The sequence below is a fragment of the Acanthaster planci genome, linkage group LG18, assembly GCF_054643075.1.
Source record: "Acanthaster planci isolate LZ-2023a linkage group LG18, COTS_SCS, whole genome shotgun sequence".
Lineage (NCBI taxonomy): Eukaryota > Metazoa > Echinodermata > Asteroidea > Valvatida > Acanthasteridae > Acanthaster > Acanthaster planci.
The window spans coordinates 3,832,922-3,851,887 of record NC_141794.1 but is presented as its reverse complement, the minus strand read 5'-3'; the positions used below and the strand labels follow the sequence as shown (position 1 = coordinate 3,851,887).

General features: G+C 42.4%; 2 protein-coding genes across 3 annotated transcripts in view; both read left to right on the top strand.

Moving 5' to 3' along the window:
* Positions 1 to 18,966, top strand: part of LOC110980922 (uncharacterized) — a 40,982-nt gene that overhangs the window by 7,067 nt on the left and 14,949 nt on the right. The window lies entirely within an intron of this gene.
* Positions 5,406 to 17,821, top strand: tpmt (thiopurine S-methyltransferase). 2 transcript variants are annotated; one of them, XM_022235899.2, is made up of 8 exons: positions 5,406 to 5,563; positions 8,368 to 8,770; positions 13,489 to 13,934; positions 15,065 to 15,157; positions 15,692 to 15,821; positions 16,093 to 16,220; positions 16,597 to 16,727; positions 17,144 to 17,821. In XM_022235899.2, the coding sequence occupies exons 3-8, from the start codon at positions 13,534 to 13,536 to the stop codon at positions 17,257 to 17,259; spliced, it is 999 nt and encodes a 332-aa protein (XP_022091591.1). In that variant the 5' UTR covers positions 5,406 to 5,563; positions 8,368 to 8,770; positions 13,489 to 13,533; the 3' UTR covers positions 17,260 to 17,821. The 2 variants fall into 2 exon arrangements, with proteins under 2 accessions (XP_022091591.1, XP_022091599.1); XM_022235907.2 differs by lacking the exon at positions 8,368 to 8,770 and having other exon boundaries at positions 5,408 to 5,563.

Here is an 18,966-nt window from a genome sequence, read left to right as displayed (position 1 = left end):
TATGTCCAGTTTTTCAAAAGATACCTTTCTTTCAGGATATTGTTTGAATAGAATAAATACGCTGAAGACCAAGTAATGAATTTTAATACGTCACACAGAACGATATAAATGAATCTTGACAACAAGCACAGCAATCCTAAGAAACAGAGCAGGACAAAATTAAATGTACCGGGGAAATAGGGTGATAACATCGTTCAAACGGATGTTTTGTGCACTCGATCGCCGCTGGCCATCACGGTGCTGGAGTGCATGAGACGGGGTTTCCAGGCTTCTTGGTGATGGTGTACGGGCGTGCTGTACCCTTGGAACAATTCTGTTTCCTTACTGCTCTTTGCTCATGGTCCGATTAAATTTTGGGCAACACAAATAACTCAAAGCACAATAAATCGAAGGCTTCAAATTGAACTGTCCCATAAAGGACCCCTTAAACATCCACCACCTCTTAAGGTTTAGGGAGTATGGGAGACCCTAGCAAGTTTACTTTCTTTTGCTTTTTTACACTATAATTATCTCTTAATTCAAATTAGAGGAGTGGTTCATCTTTCCCCTGGTGGAAGGTATGTCAACAGTAAAACAAAGTGCCCTCAGTTGTTCAGGAAAGCATGGATTGTTAAAGGTTTAAAAAGTGCACTTTCACATTCAGCCTAGCAGAGATGTCAATAAGCCTTTTGCGAGTTAAATGTGGATAAAATCTGGTACAATGACTTATCAGATTGCATGTAAGCAGAACAATTTGAATTCCCCAGGCTACACTGTTGCTGTACATGTACGTTGTTATTAGGGGAAAACTTTTTGCACAGCGACCACCATCTCTGGAATGGACTGGTTCCCTTGCGCTCTTCTCAAGGCGCGTTTCCATAGGCCTATGTATGTTTTGGGGCGGGTTGCGTGCACGATGCGTTCATGCGTTTAACGGACATGAAAATTGGCCCATCAACATAACGTAATGTGTTGCGTTCAGTCGTCCCAAATCGCCCTGGGTGCGATTCCAAAGGATACGCAACTCTTGGCGCAATACGAGCGATTCACAATAGTGCGCCCCAAGAGTTTGTAATGCGTTGGCCAATCACAATGTGCAAAAATCTGTCGACCTTTCCAAACGCGCATGGGTCGACAGATTTTTGCGCAATGTGATTGGCCAACGCGTTTCAAACTCTTGGAGGCGCACTATTGTGAAACGCCCGTATTGTTGACGCTCTTATACGGTTTACCCGATGAAAACAGTGTTTTGGGGTAATGTGTACTCTTATGTTACTAAACAAAAGGTTAATTGCCTGCCTGAGGTATAGCAACGGTGGCTTTAGTACGGAGAATTCGAATTGTTTTACGTTCACGTGAATTTAAAGAACTCGGTGTAACAGATTTTATTCATATTTAACTCGCAAAACGCTTGTTAGCACACAGCGGCTGCATGCTGAACTGCACACATAATGAACAGTCATTTCAGTTCCGATGTCGCTACTCTAAATACAGCTTGAACAAGCGGCGCGGGAGCAACCTGCGACAGAGGTCACGAGCAGGTCAAGACTCCCAGTTGCAATAACCGTCGGACCTTGTCACGAGATGGGCACATTCCCGGTGACCGCTACACCGCAGGTGGAACCGGCGGTTACCCTTCGTTTTATTGCCCGCGTGGAAATATTAATTAAGGTAAATTAGTGCCGTCTATTGGCACTATAAGTCCTTCGAAATGTACACCGTCGGCGCGACCGCATACTGGCCCGGAATTTATGTGCGGTCCGCAAGCCAGTACCGGCGCGCGTCGACATGCGAGACAACCATTACATGTATAGTCTCTCTTCAGCACTTTGCCAATTCAGTGGGATGACGAAAAAGGAGTAGGTCGTCGGTGGTTGCCCATGCCGGCAAGGGAGAAAATCCCAGCTGGAAAAGTGATCAGAATGTGGGATAACTACCCGTGGATTTCCCATTATGTAGTCAAGTAATGCTGCGGGGATGTGGACATATTTGTGTGAGGTGACTAACAACAAAGGGCGTAAAAAGTCCCGGCTTGGCAATAAAGCCTGAGTAATGAATCTTTCACGTTTCCTCTGTGCCCTGCTACATCGAGACGTTGTTCCCAGAACGGCCTCGTTCTTGTGTTGTACCAAACAAATTAGTAATGTCGTTCCGTGACGGAGGGTTTCGTATATAGCTTGTGGCACACATATCAAAGGCAATTATCTGACGCACACCCATTGTGGAATTTAAAGTCAAAACCATGTAATAAGTTACTCACTGTACATGTATTTTCTGTACTTTGTAAATGCCCAATTCGACATTCCATTTTGCGCTGAATAGATGCATGATATTTGATGACCCATCGCTGGTTTACAATTTGCTAATAAACGTGTCTTTTTCCGACCCCTCAGAGATGCGACATCGATTTTTCAAGGCTTTAATTGACAGTGTTTACACCGATGAAGGCCAAAATCTGTGTTAAAATTTACAACACAAACTTAGTCGCAAAATGTGCATCCCCTTTAAAAAATCAAATTTCAGCTCTGCGTCAAAAACTAAGTTCATTTTGAAATCGTTTATAAATTGCCTGCAATTTACTTTGATTTCAAGGTTTCGAAGATATCAGCGATTCCGAGTAATCAGAGTTAATGAAGAAGAATTTTATTAAGTATAGAGAAATCACGTTTATGCTATTTAGCCGTCCCAGCATGGCATTGGGTAGTTTTATTACCCTCAAAATGGGTTCCGGAATAACAACGTTGAAGGTAATCTGATTCATGTCAGTGATTTAACAAATCTAATATCAAACCCTTTGCTTTCCCCAGCTGATAATAGAAGTGTTTATTTTTACATATCACCAAAGTCCGGATGTCTTCCTCAACTTTAAGTCATTTTTTTTCCAATTAAAGTGGGGTATGCTGTCAAGGAGAAACTTGACAATGTGCAGTTATTCTGTCGGTGTTGTTTTGGGGTTGTTGTGTTTGATGTTTCCGTTGAAGTGTGGGATGTTGTTTCTTTTTACAGTCTGTTTTATGTTGTTTATCATTGTGCCTGTGACATTTTGTGTTTTCCCATGAACACTTGGTAAACAAGACTGTGTCTGACTGTATAGTATCCCAATGGTATAAACTTTGACTTTTGTTTGACGTTTTGTGAGGAGTCGCGGAAATTAAGTTCTTTAATAAGCTGTTGACTCAGTTTTGTGTAGCCTAACTCGTCCTATTTGACATTGTAAGCCTCTTAGTTGTATTTCTGTTCATTGTATTTCGTCTTAAACCTTTTACAGGTAATTCAAAGTATCGCTGGTGACTTTAGCAAGTAGTAACGATTCTTCCAGCTGCCCATCAGCCAAATTGAACTTGTTTCCGAGTGCTTGCGTGTTTCAACAGAATATTGCGCTGAGAAGGTGTCATAGGCTCCTCGTTACGTCAACGCCCACAACACCAAGCACTGCTTGCAATTGCATGTCAGGGGTACATCCCGGCATCCTTTTCAGTGTTTGATCTTTGGCTGCGATCCCAAACCTCGACCCATCGGTTTCTTAGAATCCTAGTTTATTTCGCAGGTGTTCGCCTGCGGGTTAGTTTTTCGACTGCGCGCGAGCCAGTTTACATCGGCTCGGTATAACAACAACTCTTCCGCCGAAAAACCTCTAATAAAACGTCGCTCCAAACACTAATCGGACGCTGCTTAATTAAGTTTCGGTTGGCGAAGCCGGAACTTATTTGAGGATAGAGGTTGGCGACCACAAATTGCTGACGACCGCCCAGTTATCCTACGCAATGTCATGTACACATCAGTGTAGCAGGATCCGGGATTTCGTGCTTGAACTTTAGAAGATTTCCGTGCGTTATAACGTCGATAGGTATTTTCTCAATGTGTTTTGAGAAAATTTCGTGTATTGTCTTATATACAGAGCCAAAATCAGATCCGTGCTTTTCTTCTGTCGCCCCAAAATGTCGTTGCTGTCATAAGCAGCACTGTTTTTCATGAAGTGAATTTTGTTTGTCTTCTTAACAACTTCATGAATGCAGCTAAGGAAACTTTATTTTGACAGCACACTGTGTGAGGACAGTCTCCTTGGTTCTCAGTAACAAGCATTTTCGCTCACCCGTTTCCCATAATCATACAACCATGCATTATTGTCACCGCGATCACCTTTGTTGTCATTAATGTGCGTGCATTTCGTCACCGATTCAACTTACAATGTGAATTACCTTCTTTTCGTATCATTTCATTCTTTTTAATTCAAAATGTTTAACACAAACTGTACACGTACGTTAGTGATACGACTAAATAAGAGACTTGTTCACACAGGCCTAGTGTACTCTTCAATCAGCCATGCAGTGTCTGTTTATTTTTTGTTTCTTTTTAAGTGGAGAAAATCCACTTCAACCTAGAGAGCAGCTGCTGTTCTTGGATTTTCCACTTAACAAGAACTCCTAACCACTCGAGTGTGTACGCTATAGTGTAAGGGTGTTGTTATGCCTGCATTTTGCCCGCTAACACCAAGTCAGACAGTCGGTTGACGTAGGGCGACGCGCAGAACAGCCACCCCCCTATCGCGAGCGCGTGAAAACAACGGCTCCAGATTTAGCTCTTCCCCGGCAGTTGTTCGAATGAATGTATGAATTATGAGGAGAGTTAGATAACGTTTTCACACCTGTCACTCAACTACGATCCCCTCCATCACTTTTGCCTGTATCCCATCTGGAGATGAGATCATCGAGCTTAGTCGAAGATTGAGTTCTTTGCGCGTTATTCCTGCCATTTGGGATGTCTTTTCTCTGTTTGGTTTGTCAGTTTTTCGTTTTCACTCAAGCACAGAAATTAGACAAGTGCCTCAGTGACTGAAGAATAACAATTAATTTGTATGAGTATAGCTTTAGTTCCTGAAAACGTCTTCATTTTTATCTTCCTGGATACCGCTTGAATGTTCAAGGTTGCTATCATGATGCGTGCAAATCCTTCAATATTTCCATCAAGTAAAAAGAGGGAATCCCATCATCCTGTGTTTGCAAAATGTAATGTGATCGATTTTGCAACAAGCACCAGAGTCAGTTATAAATATCTGGCGAGCAAATCGGCTATTACATAATTTCCTCCAGTGGCACCAAGCGAAAAAAAATTGTAATTGTCAGGGCGGTAATCAGGTTATCCCCATGGCAACGCAGATGTTGGCGCACTGTTCTGCCGGTCCGGATATTGGAACTTCCCGCCTTGCGCTTGCGATACCACCCGGCTGACACGCGGCCCTGTATCGATGAATTTGGCCCTGGGAAATTGATCCTTCCAAGGTCTTGATGAACCCGCCCCCAAGGTCATTGCGCCGTGACCTCGACCGTCATGCGCATGAAGCGAGGGACCAGCTCCAGCCAATCCGAGCCCTCCCTCCCTGAGGTGCCGCTGACGTGAGAGGAGCGAAGACTCCAGAGTCGCCCATCCGCTGCGCACAGTCGCGTGACTTGTAATTACAAATAGCACCGGGCATTATTTCACCATTACCAAGCGACGCATAGCGTGTGACGAATCGTCCGTAACGGTCGAGTTTGAGCTGGAAGAGAAAACAACACCTTCCGAAGACGGAGAACTTCAGCGCCGTGTAAGTACGTTTACGTTTTCCATTTCTAAAGAATATTGATATGTATAATTTAAAACGTGGTTTTTTTTTATGTTTTTGGCAATCCACCCAACTCCTTGTGTAAATAACACTGCTCACGCACTGAGGAAGTCACAATTAGTTTGTCTGAGCTTGCCAATTAGGAAGTCAGATTTTTATTAATATAGCCACATAATCTATTTCAGGCCGGGGACTGTGAGGTGTTTTTAAAGGCATTCTGCTAAAACAGTGTGTGCCACATTAATAATGAAGAGAGAGACTAAAAGTGTTGCATTGGTGCCCGTGAAAAGACAAAGTCAAGAGTCAAACCAGTGGGAATAAGAAACAAGGTAAACACGAAATTAGAAAGAAAATCAACATACGACACCAAGCTAAAAGTAAATGTACCAATTTTGTCCATTGGGATTAAAAAATATGTAGAAATTTGGGAGAGTCTCCTTTTTTCAATCCATGATTTGTTTTTACCATATTCTTTCAGCTTTTTTTTTAATCACAGAAACCAGCCCTTCCAAAAAGAGGTGGGAGCCTTTCGGGGTAAAGGTCGCAATGCTCTCTTAATTTTGGAGGCGTGTGCTCTTAATCGCGCGTAAACGAGAATTGGAAGTTAATTGTCCTGTTTATCATGTTCCCGCGACGTTTTTTTAAGGACATTTTAGATGAGGCCCATGGGTTGTTCTCGTTCGTAGAATGCTACACATGCAACAGGGAATGATGTATCCCAAAAGGGCGGACTGGCTCGGGATGGGGTTTGGGGAGAGACAGGACTGAAGGAACAAAAAGATCCGTCTCTTAAGTAGTGCCGTGTTCTGTGGCGTCAGCCGCTTAAAATAATCCCTGCTTCCGCTTACACAAAATGACACTAAATTCGTTTACTTTTCTGAAGAGGTTCTTTACTTTAAGAAGCCAGGAATGACTAGTATCGGAATTACCTAAATATTTGGAGGCCGGTAGGGGACATTACAATGTTGAGTTTCCTTCGCACCACTACTCAGAATGGAAAAGAGTTGAAAAAAATCGTAACTTGTTAACGTGAACGCGTCATCGTCGGGAATTTTTCCCCCAGAATGTCATGAAAGAAATTCGGAGAATGTTTAGGTCGCCGTGTATACAGTAGTTATAGCGGTTTAATTTTCTTTCAAGGAATTTCCTCCTGATAGGTAAACTTGCAAAAATGTTTTGTCCGGTATACAGTTGTAAGAATTTATCAAGCTTACTGGCCCAATTTCTCTTCGTCGTCAGTTAAGACACACTGTCGAAGGGCGGGGCTAGTACTCTTGGAGGGGGAGGACCCGATGACCAACTTCCGTATTACCACAAACGCATGCGCCCCTCGCGTGCATTTCACTCCGTGAACGTTCGGAATAAGTAAGGGAGTCATTTCAAGTTTTGGCGCTTTCGCCTTGTCACAATACAGGGCGCACGAAATTGGCCCCTCCCAGCATCCCATATTAAAGGGCGGTGGAGGTGTGGGAGTTAAAAGTTGTGTAGGTTCTATTGAAGTGTTGATAGTGTGAATTTTACCGGGAACATGCTTTATATACAACCTTCCACAAATGTAAGATTTAACTTTTAAAATCTATTTCTGACTAATGAAGGCGAGGTAGCCGTGATATCATCACTGGAAGACGATATTATTTCGGTGGTTTTTGTTCAAGTAGTGAGCAAAATTCTCCTGTTGAAATCACTTGTGAGGAAACTTTCCGTACTGGATTGTACTGTCATAAAAACGGAAGCAACAAGTATCCCCAAAGTAAATTTAAACTAACTTTAACAGAAAAATATCCACTTTGGGGGGATTTTTGTACAGATATTGCTGCAGCACTGATGTTTGCCTAGCATGACACCTCCAGCTTTTGCTCGCATCTGTATAAAACAAAATCAAAAGGACACCAAAATGCCCTTTAATGTCGCACATCAAGAATTGAAAATTTGGTTAAATGGGACATGTGGCATTTACAAGAACTGCCTATAACGTGCACGCGTGGGCCTTGAAAGGTTTCATAACATGTTGAGTCGATGTTTGTGTCCGGCTCCCGCTCCTGGGGGACGGACGTTGCTGTCCCAGGAATTATTACCTAAACGTAACTTCTATGAGATGTTGTAAGGGTAATTATATTTTTCCAATCATGTGCAACTGCTGTGCGGTTTGTGGACCGTGACGACGTTCTTCTCACTTGACGTTACACATTTAGTCCGTTTCCGAATCAGGCGTCTGCGGCCAGGAACGCCACTCGCGTCCGTGACAAGCGGCTGCAGTGGCTTCCATAGGCGCAGTGGTGTGAATTTCAGCCCCAGCCGTAACTTCGGATGCAGCTTCACATAGAGATAATCTTCATCGTGCGCAGAACATTTTAAGAGAGATGAAATTAATGCAACCCCACATTGGAAAATCACTTTTTCCTGGGCGTTTCACTGTTAACCTAAACTGTAGTCGAAGTCACGGTTGTTCCGAAGTAAGATCAGCTTTACCAGTTGAACGAAAAGCTGTGTTAAGGGCTATATTCTTGGTTGTATTCTCCCCCTCCCGCCGAGACTTACTATGCCCGCGTAAGTTTCCACGAATACCGGTGTCGACATTTAGCACTTGTCATCGCTTTAATGGTTGTATTAATATACAATATGTTGTAGAAATGAGAATAACCTAAACGTTATTGGGGTGACATATTGAAAGGTGAACCCAAATTCCACAAGGAAAACAAAACCCATTCAAAGAGAAACCCAAAACGAACAGTGGGTGTGTTTTTGACGATTTCCCGTTCGGCTTTTCTCCCTCGCCACCCATGCAGGCCTTTCCGTCATCGTCATCAACATTACAGCGCTTTCGCCCCCATCGTCCCATCATCTTCGCGAAAAAACACCTGTGTCTTGAGCGTCTAGCCGCGCATCGGTGGGCGCACGTGCCACACGCAGTGTATACATGTACTTAACCCCGATGCCGAGTGCGGCAGACAGACCTTGAAAATAAAGAATAGGAGACGTCATCACACAACGGATACGGGACATACCAGGCGTGGAGGTTATTCTCCTTATTCATAATCCAGACGACAAACGTGTATATATATTGGTAAGGATCAGAGGTGTACCGATCAGTCGTGTTGACGTCGCACTTAGCGAAGGGGAACCTCGATTGTTGTTTGTTGTGGTGTACGACACTCGCAGTGAGTACATGCGCGCCCCTAAAGCCTAAAGGTGAGTTGACACAAAGTCGATCTTTCTGGTCCTTCTGTTTCGATAGGTACCGAGTAATGTCGAATTCATATCGATACGACCCCCTCACTTTAATTTCTCGTTTGTATTTGTCTGCCCTTTATACGTTTCATATAACCAATCAAACAATGTAATACTTCCAAGCGAACACAATGAACAAGGGCAATAGCAATAGGGTTTGGAGATATGATTTCAGATCTCGGTCATCTGTATATTGGTTTTTATTGGCTTCTTTATGGTTCTTTATTCCACTTTCCCGTTTTTTCCTTAAGTTTCATTTTTTCCCCAGAGCATTAAGATTTCTTGCGCTGCAATTGACGCTTCGTTTGCTTTCTGTTTTGTTCGCCTCTAGCCTATTCAGTTGCATACTTTGTTAAACTCACTGTTGCTGGCTAAAGGCTGATTTGAAAAATTAAATAAATAAAAGTGAAACGCAATGCAGGGCAAACGCTTTTTTCCCTTAAGTTACGAAACTGAATTTAATGCATCTGCTATAGTTATTTACCTTGAGATTGCATTGTGGTATGTCGACAGCCGTGCATTGTGATTTCGGTGTCCTGTTTTCTGCATTGCATAACGTGTAACCAGACTTGCTCTGTGATGTAGGCAACGTACGGTTGAGTAAGCAAGGCTTCGTGTTTTGTACGTTATACACGGGACTCTCTTCGCTCTCGCCGTTCGACCGTTCATAAGATAGTCATATTTTCAGTTAGCCAGCCAGTCGATGTTTTAGCCATCCATTCTGTCACTAGGTCGGTGGTTGGTCGGTCAGTTCATCGGTCAGTGGGCCGGTTAGTTAGCTGGTTGATCACTCCCTCACTTGTTGGATCAGTCCATCACCTTGTCGGTTGGTCGGGCAGTTGGTCAGTCTTTCATCAATCAGATGATTTGTCGATCAGACTGTCGGTGCATGGGTCAGTCGGTCATCAGTCAGTCAATTATTTATCAGTCAGTCGGTGTGTCAGTAATAAGTTGGTCAGCCAGGACAGTGCAGTCAGTCGATCAGTCAGTTATTAGTCAGTCTGTCGGTCCGTCGGTAAGTTGCTAAGTCAAGACAGTGCTGTCAGTCAGTCGTCATAAAATCCATCAATTTTAGGAAAACAAATTTTACCCTCAAGCCAGAAAATTTCGACTAATTTTGGAATATGTTGTCAAATGTCAGGAATAGTTTCATATCGAAGACAAACCCAGTACTAATAACAATCTCCCTGTCACAATTTACGGATTTTCATCGCAATTTAAAGCCTTCACTTTTGGCCTTTAAATTTGCGCTGGAGAGAGAATGAGAGACTGCTTCCAAATACAGAGAAAAAAACTCACTAGATCCCAATAAGGGCCATTACACATTTGCCCCAAAATGAATACTTTCGCCCGCAGTTGTCCGGAGTGCCATCTGATCCCGGAGCCTTTAGCAGACGCGCGAGTCTCGGCGGCCCACGCCACGTTTATCCAAGGAGCCGCGATGACATTTTCGACAGCGAAGAAATTTTTCCGCATTGGAGAGAAAGTAAATTGAAACCCCTGACTATCCCTTCCTGCCTGCCAATTTCGAGTGCATATCGTGTACTGTATATAATGGTTTGAATGTCAACTCCTTTACGTGGGAAATCACGGCAGTGCCTGCGCTGTATGGGAGGGGGAACATAAAAGCTCCCACGCGTAGACCTCAGGCCCCGCCGATGGTGAAGTACCAGATTTCCTGGTTTATGATAAAAGTCAAGTTAGAGGAGAAGTTGGTCTGAGGCAGGTGTTTCAATCTTGTTAAGGCCTCAGCTCTCGCGCACTGCCTCATTTACATTTTGGTTTTACCGCAGTAGCTGACCGACAGCTTTAACACCCCCGTTCAAAGTGCCCTTTCACATTCAAATTTACTCCCACTTTGATATTGAGGTGGATAATTTAAGAGGAGTGTGTCTCCTGTTTCGAAAAAAAAACTCTCTTTCGAAAGAAGGGAAAGCATCAGCTGAACAAACCCCCATCATATCATTGTCGTCTTTCAAGAGGGTAATCATGAATCAATGGCTACCAAACGATAAGTCGATCTGAAGTTTAATGATTCAATAAATGTGTAATTTGCCTTTGTTCATCAACAGTCCGTCGATAGGTCTTTCGTTTTTCACCTCACAATCTTATTTAGACGAGCAGTGGCCGCCAAACTAGTATTGACTTTCATTCATATACAAAATAACAAATTATTTGGCTCACGTGTCAAAGTTAATAACAAATCAATATAATTTTGCGTAAACCACTCCTCATTGATTCTCTGCGCATAAGCATTCGGTATGTCGTCGAAATGTTGAGGAAAGCATGCAAGGTGGGCTTATTCAAACTGATAATTAAGCTGAACAGTTGAACTTAAAGTGCTTTTTAAACAAACCTCAAAATGTGTCTGAGTTAACCTCAGTTTCAATTTTGTCACGATTTCACAAGATTTTTTGCTGCCCCATAGTCCGTATTTATGTGAAAATTATGATGTCATCCCGGGAAGAAAACCTCAATGTTATATTACATTGGATTGTGCACAAAAAAAAAACTCTCTAATAATTAAAGATTTTGTCGGCCAAATGGTTTTCTTCTCTGAGGAGTCAGAAAAAGTTAGAAAACAATCAAATCCTCGGAAAGGTTCCCTGTTAGTAACATCTGGTCTCACTATATTGTAACAGAAAAAAACTATGCACCAAACCATGTCTTCCCCAGATGAATTACAACAAAAGCGCCCTCAGTTGTCTAAGAAAGCATAGATTGTTAAAGGTGTAAAAGATGTGACTGGTGCACTTTTACATTAATTTTAGTCTGGATACCAAACCCGGTGATTCTGACTACTCTACGAATCAAGGGCTCGGTATCACCCAATGTCCACAAACACCAAGACTGGGGGAATCCCTCCGGCTGGTTTCCGGAGATAGCCGAAAAATTGTCAACAGTGTCTTTAGTATGGAGAATTCAAATTGTTATGTTCACGTAAATTAAAGAACTCAGTGTACCAGATTTTATTCAAATTTAACTCGCTAAAGGTTTTTTGTTTTGTTCATTAAAAAGAGCGTAAAATTGAAGAAAATAATATTTATAAAATATACATCCAGCTGCAAGTTAAACTGATAAATTAAATAAAAAAGGGTATACAAATGAACATCATATCGATCAACCAGACTGAGACGACTGTGCAGGTGCTCATAAAGCAGGACTCATAAGAAAATGATTATGAAAACCCTTCAGAACCCTTGGTCTTCTGAAGTCAAATTAAACCCAATGTGGAGAACTTTATATTCTTATATATAATCATTAATTTGGTTCAATCTTCGAGTTTTAAGCTGCGCCAATGTAAACTGACACACTAAAATAGGGATTTCTCATAATGTTCAACGGTTCATTTTTACTTCCTTAAATCCATCACTGTACAATTAATTTTCAGTGTCACTCCCTTGGAAAATTCTCAGGCGCTAATTAACCTATACCTTAAGACGAAAGATGTTGGGAAAATGTCCAACGAAGACAGGGGGAACGTGTGTTGTGGAAAACAAACACCACTGTCACGGAAGCCCGCAGCTGCAACCATTCTGCGGCATTTCACCGCCACATTGGTGGCGCCTCGTGGACTCCCTGTGCACCTTGCGATATTGATTTTGTGGGTCGTGCTTTTGTGTTTCGCGGAACTGGCACGAAACATACGGTAGGAAATTACTTTAGATGGCTGTGTCGCGCTTGTCGTTAGGCAGAGCAGACATCCCGCGGAGGCGTGCACAAAAGAAACACTGGCCATGTTATTGCATTTCGTAGTGTGGAACTTAATAATACTTTCGCAGTGTTGGCCTTTGTTTTGACAACTGCGCTTGTTAATCATCTATTAAACACAGTTCGTCTATTAAATAAATGAGGCACTCTATACTGTGTGTTGTGACCAAGCGTAGTATAGTTTTCTTTTCGTTTTGATTTTTTAAATCTTTATTTGTGAACAACAGACATAAGAAAAACCAAAGACAGTCAGTGCCGAGGTGGCACTCCCCTCCCCCAATGCATAATCATGATTAGAGAGGAAATACATATATATTACAAAGCACAAAAATAGACTTACTGGTGGTGTGTACTGTTTGTCGAGTTTGTTACTGTTGATGTTCTAGACATTGATGTCTGTCTTTGAAGTCAATTTCCAAGGCTGTTTGTGGTGGAAATGTTATGTTCGTAATATGTAATCATCTTCGTTGTATTGTAACAAGGAAAACTAAAAGTAGAATTTTTGAGTGACCTGAGGAAAGATGCATATTCAAATCAAAATCACCTCTGGATATTTATTGAACAAAGGCACCTCCAGTTTATTGGCCGTGTTCCCTGTTTCAAAAGCACCACTTCGACTTTAACACAATTTCTGCCATGACATCGGCACTAGTGCCCCCAATCCTCATCGTTACATGCCTCAATTTGAGCAATTTTCCCTCCTGATCAGTTCTACGCCCGTTTGGGAAAAACGAGATAATCCAATGCAGCTTCCCTCTGCTAGAAATCGCGTGCCAAGTTTCCTATCGACTATTGTGAAGCATGACACCAATTTTCTCCGCTCAGAAACTTTTCTGCTTAGTAAGCAAAGCCTGGCAAATGTAAGCCTGGAAAATTCCCCGAAATAGAATGGTACGAGGTAGTACGTTACGTACTCGGGTCGATCTGACGTTTGTTCATAATATGTTGTCTTTTCCCTCCTTTTCCAGATTAGTTTTTTATCGTGACTTCGTTCGCTTCTTTGAAACTTCACCATGAACACAGTAGCCGCACCCTTGGAAAACGGCTTCTGCAACGGCAACGACGAGGGCGTCGTCAGCGCCAAGAGAATCAAACTCGGCCCCCAGCAAGCGAACGAGAGCTGCAAGCCAACAAAACCGGCTGCAGCAGCCGCTGTGAACGCGAACGGCCACCCGACGGCAAAGTCAACGGAGAGGCGGAAGAGCGCCACTGCGTGTTCCTCGGAGAATTTCAGGGTGGCCGAGAATGGACACCAGGATGTGAATAATGAGGAGAAGGACCACCCAACTTCGTCTGCCGCGCTAATTAGAAGAAACCAAGACGGCGAAATATCAGACGGCTACTTAACGACGGACGACTGGAAGACAAAGTGGGAAAGAGGAAAGACAAAGTTCCACAAGACACAAGTTCACGGGTGAGTGGATGGTCCACCAACTAGAGGATCAGGGAAGAATGTTATTTCAGAAAAGGTTCTTTATAAATCATCTTTGTTTGATAGCCGTAATTTAGGCAAAGGGCCAAAATAAATGTGTACCTTGGTTTGCCTGGGTTGAGTTTGGTAAGGCTGGGTTTACACAGGTTAGGTTAGATTTTTCGGATAGGGTTTGGTTGGGTTAGGCCCCCCCCCCAAAAAAAGTCTCCGTTTTCTGGTCAGGATATTGCCCCAAAAGTGGTGTAGTGACGCGATGGTTTTTTTTACCCTCACTTTTTTCCGGAAATGACGAATGTATAACGCGCGATGTGCATCGCGACTGCATGCGCACGTAACGCCGGCTCCTACCGACACTAAAATAGACTGGGACCATTTTCAGCTTGTACATGTACACAGGACATAAGACCACCTCGTTTGTGTGGTTCACAGATGTAAATATATAATACAGAAATGACGTAATCTGAAAAAGAGTGCCCGACTAAATGTATGGAGAACTATCCGGTTCGTAAGTGTGACGTCACCTCAGTTTGAACGACGCCCACTGCACATGCACTGCCATAGAGTTATATGTATTGATCGTCGTTTAATGGAACCATGGAACCGGAAGTTAACGCGCAACTTCAGCGATCGTCCAATGGGAGCCTGTAAAGCGTGGCGCTTCTTCCTTTGTGACGTAGTCACTTACGAACCGGATAGGGCCGGGACTCCTTCACTGTACATATTACTCAAACGTACCCCATCAAAACACGTTAAAACAACGCAGTGGCAGGATTTCAGTCGATTAAGAAAGTTTAACAGCTTTTGGACACCGTTTTACAACAAATAGAAAAACGCTTTTATTTTGCCGACGCGGAGGTCTGCGGCGACGCGCGCGCTGACCAGAAACCGGAGACTTTTGGGGGCCTTAGGTTAAATTTGTAATTGAAACTGTTACCATTTTCCTATTGGTTTGCTTGGTATAGTTAGCTATTAGTGGACAAATTATTCAGACTATTGCAGCACACTTTTAACCATTTTTTTTGTTAACAGTAATTCGAACAACCTCGCCAGTCTGGTACTTGACTTTAAAAGAGAACATAACGACGTTTTTGTCAATCACATCTTTTTGACAGTATGTTGAAAAAGCACTACCAACGACTCGTCCAAGGGAGAGATGCGCCAAGATTCCTAGTTCCCCTCTGCGGAAAGACGCTCGATATGATTTGGTAACTATTTTACTTTCTTAATGGTAGTTGCATTTGAATCATGAAGCGTTCACCGGACATCATCTCAGCATCTTGTCAACTCGTGCATTTGTAGAAACGGTAATGTTGACAACCGTTAAATTGTTATTGTAAAACTTGGCTTTGCCGGTCCTGTGACAGTGGCGAATCGGGGGGGGCTGTCCTCTGTTGGACCTCTTGCCCCCTTGCCTTCCTCTGAGAAGAGACTGGCTGTGAAACCAGGGGCGACAGCACCCTCCCCCTAGGAACTTTTGTCCTCCTCTCCAGGCTCTCCCTCCCCCGGCCTCGAAGAGCCAGGTTACGCCACTGGTATCTTTTTTGGTGGTTCAAGGGTTTGTTTTAGACGAAAACAATCGTTTGAGTCATGCCTTTCCGACTCTACACTTTATAAATTTAGCTGGAACTTATTCAGGCTCTTTGTGTTTGGACCTTTGTTAGGAATTCGACAACCAGTGGCATCATTTTTCTATCCAAACAGGCAGGACTTATTCAGGTATACGTTTTGTTTTCTTGCAGGCTGTTAGAACAAGGTTGTGGAGTTGTAGGTTGCGATGTCGTGGAGCTGGGAGTCCAACAGTTCTTTGTTGAAAACAAATTGGAATATACAACTGAAACGCTGAAGGACATAGATGGAACCGTGTATAAGGTGATGACGTGCGAAACCAGTTTGTTAATAACTCTTTTCATGTGGTTGATGTGTTGCATAAGGTAAATCCGTCGCTGGCACTCTCTTTAAATCAAAGCCAAGTCCACATTAAAACAAGGTAGAGGGAGACCTGATGTTTTGATCCTAATCCTGCTCCAGTCCCAATCTTTTGCATTTACTTTTGGGGAAAGAAATGAGAGCCAACTTGAAATGCAGACACAATGTTGATTTTCAGTGAATATTTATTGTTTGATCCGCTCAATCTTTACAGGGCAAAGACGAGGACATCACCATATACTGTGCCGATTTCTTCAAGCTCTCGAGCGCCCTCATCGGCCAGTTCGACTGCATTTGGGACCGAGGCTCGATGGCAGCCATTAACCCCAGTGACAGAAAGAGGTATGCCAAAGAAGGTGGCTTTTGTAATTTGTAATCACTGATACAAAGGTAAAAAGAAAAGCAAAAGCAAACTTTATACATATTGCATGCATGAATGAAAAAAGGCTATGTCACTCAAGACAAAGACAAATGCCAGAATATAAGTTCTTAACATTTAGCAGGATATATCTAGTATGATGCTTCGGTAACTTTTCGTTTGACATTTAGAACATGCACTTGTCTTATGTCTTAGTGCTGCATAATTTATCCAGCGATTTGAGATCAATCCCGGAACAAATTGAGAGACAACGTCATTGCATTTGATAATGAGAGAAGGCATGTACTATGAGAATTCTGTTTCATAAATTTGATTATAAGTGTCGTTTTATTCTTGTAGATATTGTGATGTCATCAGTGATGTATTGAAGCCCGACAGTCGTTACCTTTTAGACATTTTCGAAGTCCCTCATGATGTCTTTTCGGGGCCACCGCACAACATCGACCCAGAGGAAATTACACAGCTGTTTGGTAAGCCCGACACAAACTCGTTCCTTTGTTCCTTCAACGCAGTCTCATTCGAAACACTAATGAAAATTTAAGTGGACCTGAGAACATCATAGGGCAAGCGAGACAAGGAAACTTCAAAATAATTATTGTATTGGAGCCTCACTGACTGTACAGAGATAACGTTCCCAAATTCATCGACAGGGTTTTTTCTTTTAAATGTTTCTCTAATATGGTCTTTGCTGAATGACAGGACGCCCTCTCGAGGTTTTAGACGATTCACTGTGTTGTTATTAAAGGGAAGAAAGTGCGATGAAGCAATTTTAAACCAGATGAAAGCATAGCAGTGACAATGGGCCCGGGTCGACCAATAGGGATGGGTAAACTATGTGAGGAATTTGTGCATGACCAGTGAAAGCTCCTCTTTCATTTCTGAACAGGTGATGTGTGCCGTGTGGAACAGCTGGAGCATGTGGATGCTATGAACCCCTGGTCCAAAACATGGGGTGTGGCCTACTTCTACGAAAACAACTTCCTTCTGACCAGGAAAAAGTGAACAGGTTCATTATAGGGCGGCGGCAAAAAAATTTCGTCAAGGAATGAGACAAAAAGTCCCGGCTTGACATCGACAACAACCGTTGCTCATTTAAAGTTGGGAAAACTTCGTGTACACTGTTGGCAAGTGGTGATGAGCTTCATTAATTTGACAACCAGACTTGCGAAGTACATTGACGTTGGGAAGAAGCATACAACAGGTACCAAGAAGCGTGCAACTGAGTATTAATTGAGAGTTATAATTCTTCAACAGTATTCTGATTGGCAATTTTTTTTAAAGTAAAATATGATGCGATTCTGCCCACTAACTCAGACAGACTCTCTCATTTTTGTGTCCAACCTCCTCATTCTTTTCACATGTTGTTAAATTAACACTTTTTCCAGCATGCACTTAAGAACTGTAGGGCGCACTTTGGGAAGGAGTTATTGTCCTGAATTTGCCCAACCGTTGTAAATACCATTTGTTCTTATTTACGCACATTTAACGTATATTCCATCATGAGACAGTTGAGTGTCCAATAAAAACTTAATCTCATATAAACTGAATTGCACGTCATTTTGTAGGGTGTAAAAAAGCTATATCCCATCATAGGAGTCCCATCATGAACGGCTGATAATGATATCATTTGATTTTTTACGATGGAGGCATTGTTTAACGTATGCATCAAAAGTTTAACGTATGGATGCATTTCACAACCTTAATGTTTTCAAACAACGATATTCTGGGTCCGTTAAAGACGATATATCAGTTTCGACTCCTTTTTCGGTGTAGTAGTCTTGTTATGAAAGTTTCTAAATAATGATTAGCATCAGCCCTTGTGTTGGAAATGTGACTACTCAGAGATTTTATTTCCTTAATTAAGTACAAAGAGTTTTACGGAAAAATACTGTCATGTGTTATTAATTGTCTTATTAAAATATATAAAGCTGTACATAAAGATTTAAGTAGAGTGTTCTCGGATGGGGGTTATAGTAACATTAAACGTTTATACTGAAGCTGGAGATCAGAATCTGTTGTAGGATGTTTAGCGTCGTTATTTACCCCTATTGCGTCTCTGCTGTGGTTGGGCAGTTTTCGTCACGTGGCACCTGACTTCCTTTGACACTATCCATTTGGTTGGTCATGTGAGCTCCTTTCCAAGGTGACACTCAGGTCTCCCGTTGAACATACCTGTACCCTGAACGTTAAGCAAAGAACTATTTTAGTACATGCTTTAAAAGAAAAACTGCTGTATAACAGGAAGATATCAAGAACTTAATATTATTCCATAAATACATTTCAAGCAAAACGATGTTTCTTAAAGCTTCTTGTCTGAAGTCCTATCGACTCTATAAAAATTTCATGCGTTCGAGTAAGTTTGATTTTGATATCACTTTCGGCGCTGGATTCCCCGTACACTCACAGACGACTTAACTATTAAAACGAGTGCTGATTGAAAACCTAAACCATCATACCATACCTCATCAACATCCCATTTTACGGGATATTCAAAATTAATGATCCACTACCAGGAGGGCCACGACTGCCAATTGCTTGACACCCGGGAAACAAGGAAGGGCAAATCACCCACAATGCTTTGCAACGTCTGTGCTTCCCATCCTCTCATGCTCTAACCTATATAAAACCTTTCTTCAGTTCGATCTGCACCTAATTTTTTTTAACCACCATCTTATCTGGTAAATTATATGTATAATGTACATCCTGGGT

Bases quoted from the DNA above. Each gene is read 5' to 3' on its own strand.
- tpmt (XM_022235899.2), top strand. From the start codon at position 13,534: ATGAACACAGTAGCCGCACCCTTGGAAAACGGCTTCTGCAACGGCAAC. The intron at 15,158-15,691 runs GTAACTATTTTA...GTTTTCTTGCAG, and splicing joins AAGACGCTCGATATGATTTG to GCTGTTAGAACAAGGTTGTG. The intron at 15,822-16,092 runs GTGATGACGTGC...CAATCTTTACAG, and splicing joins TAGATGGAACCGTGTATAAG to GGCAAAGACGAGGACATCAC.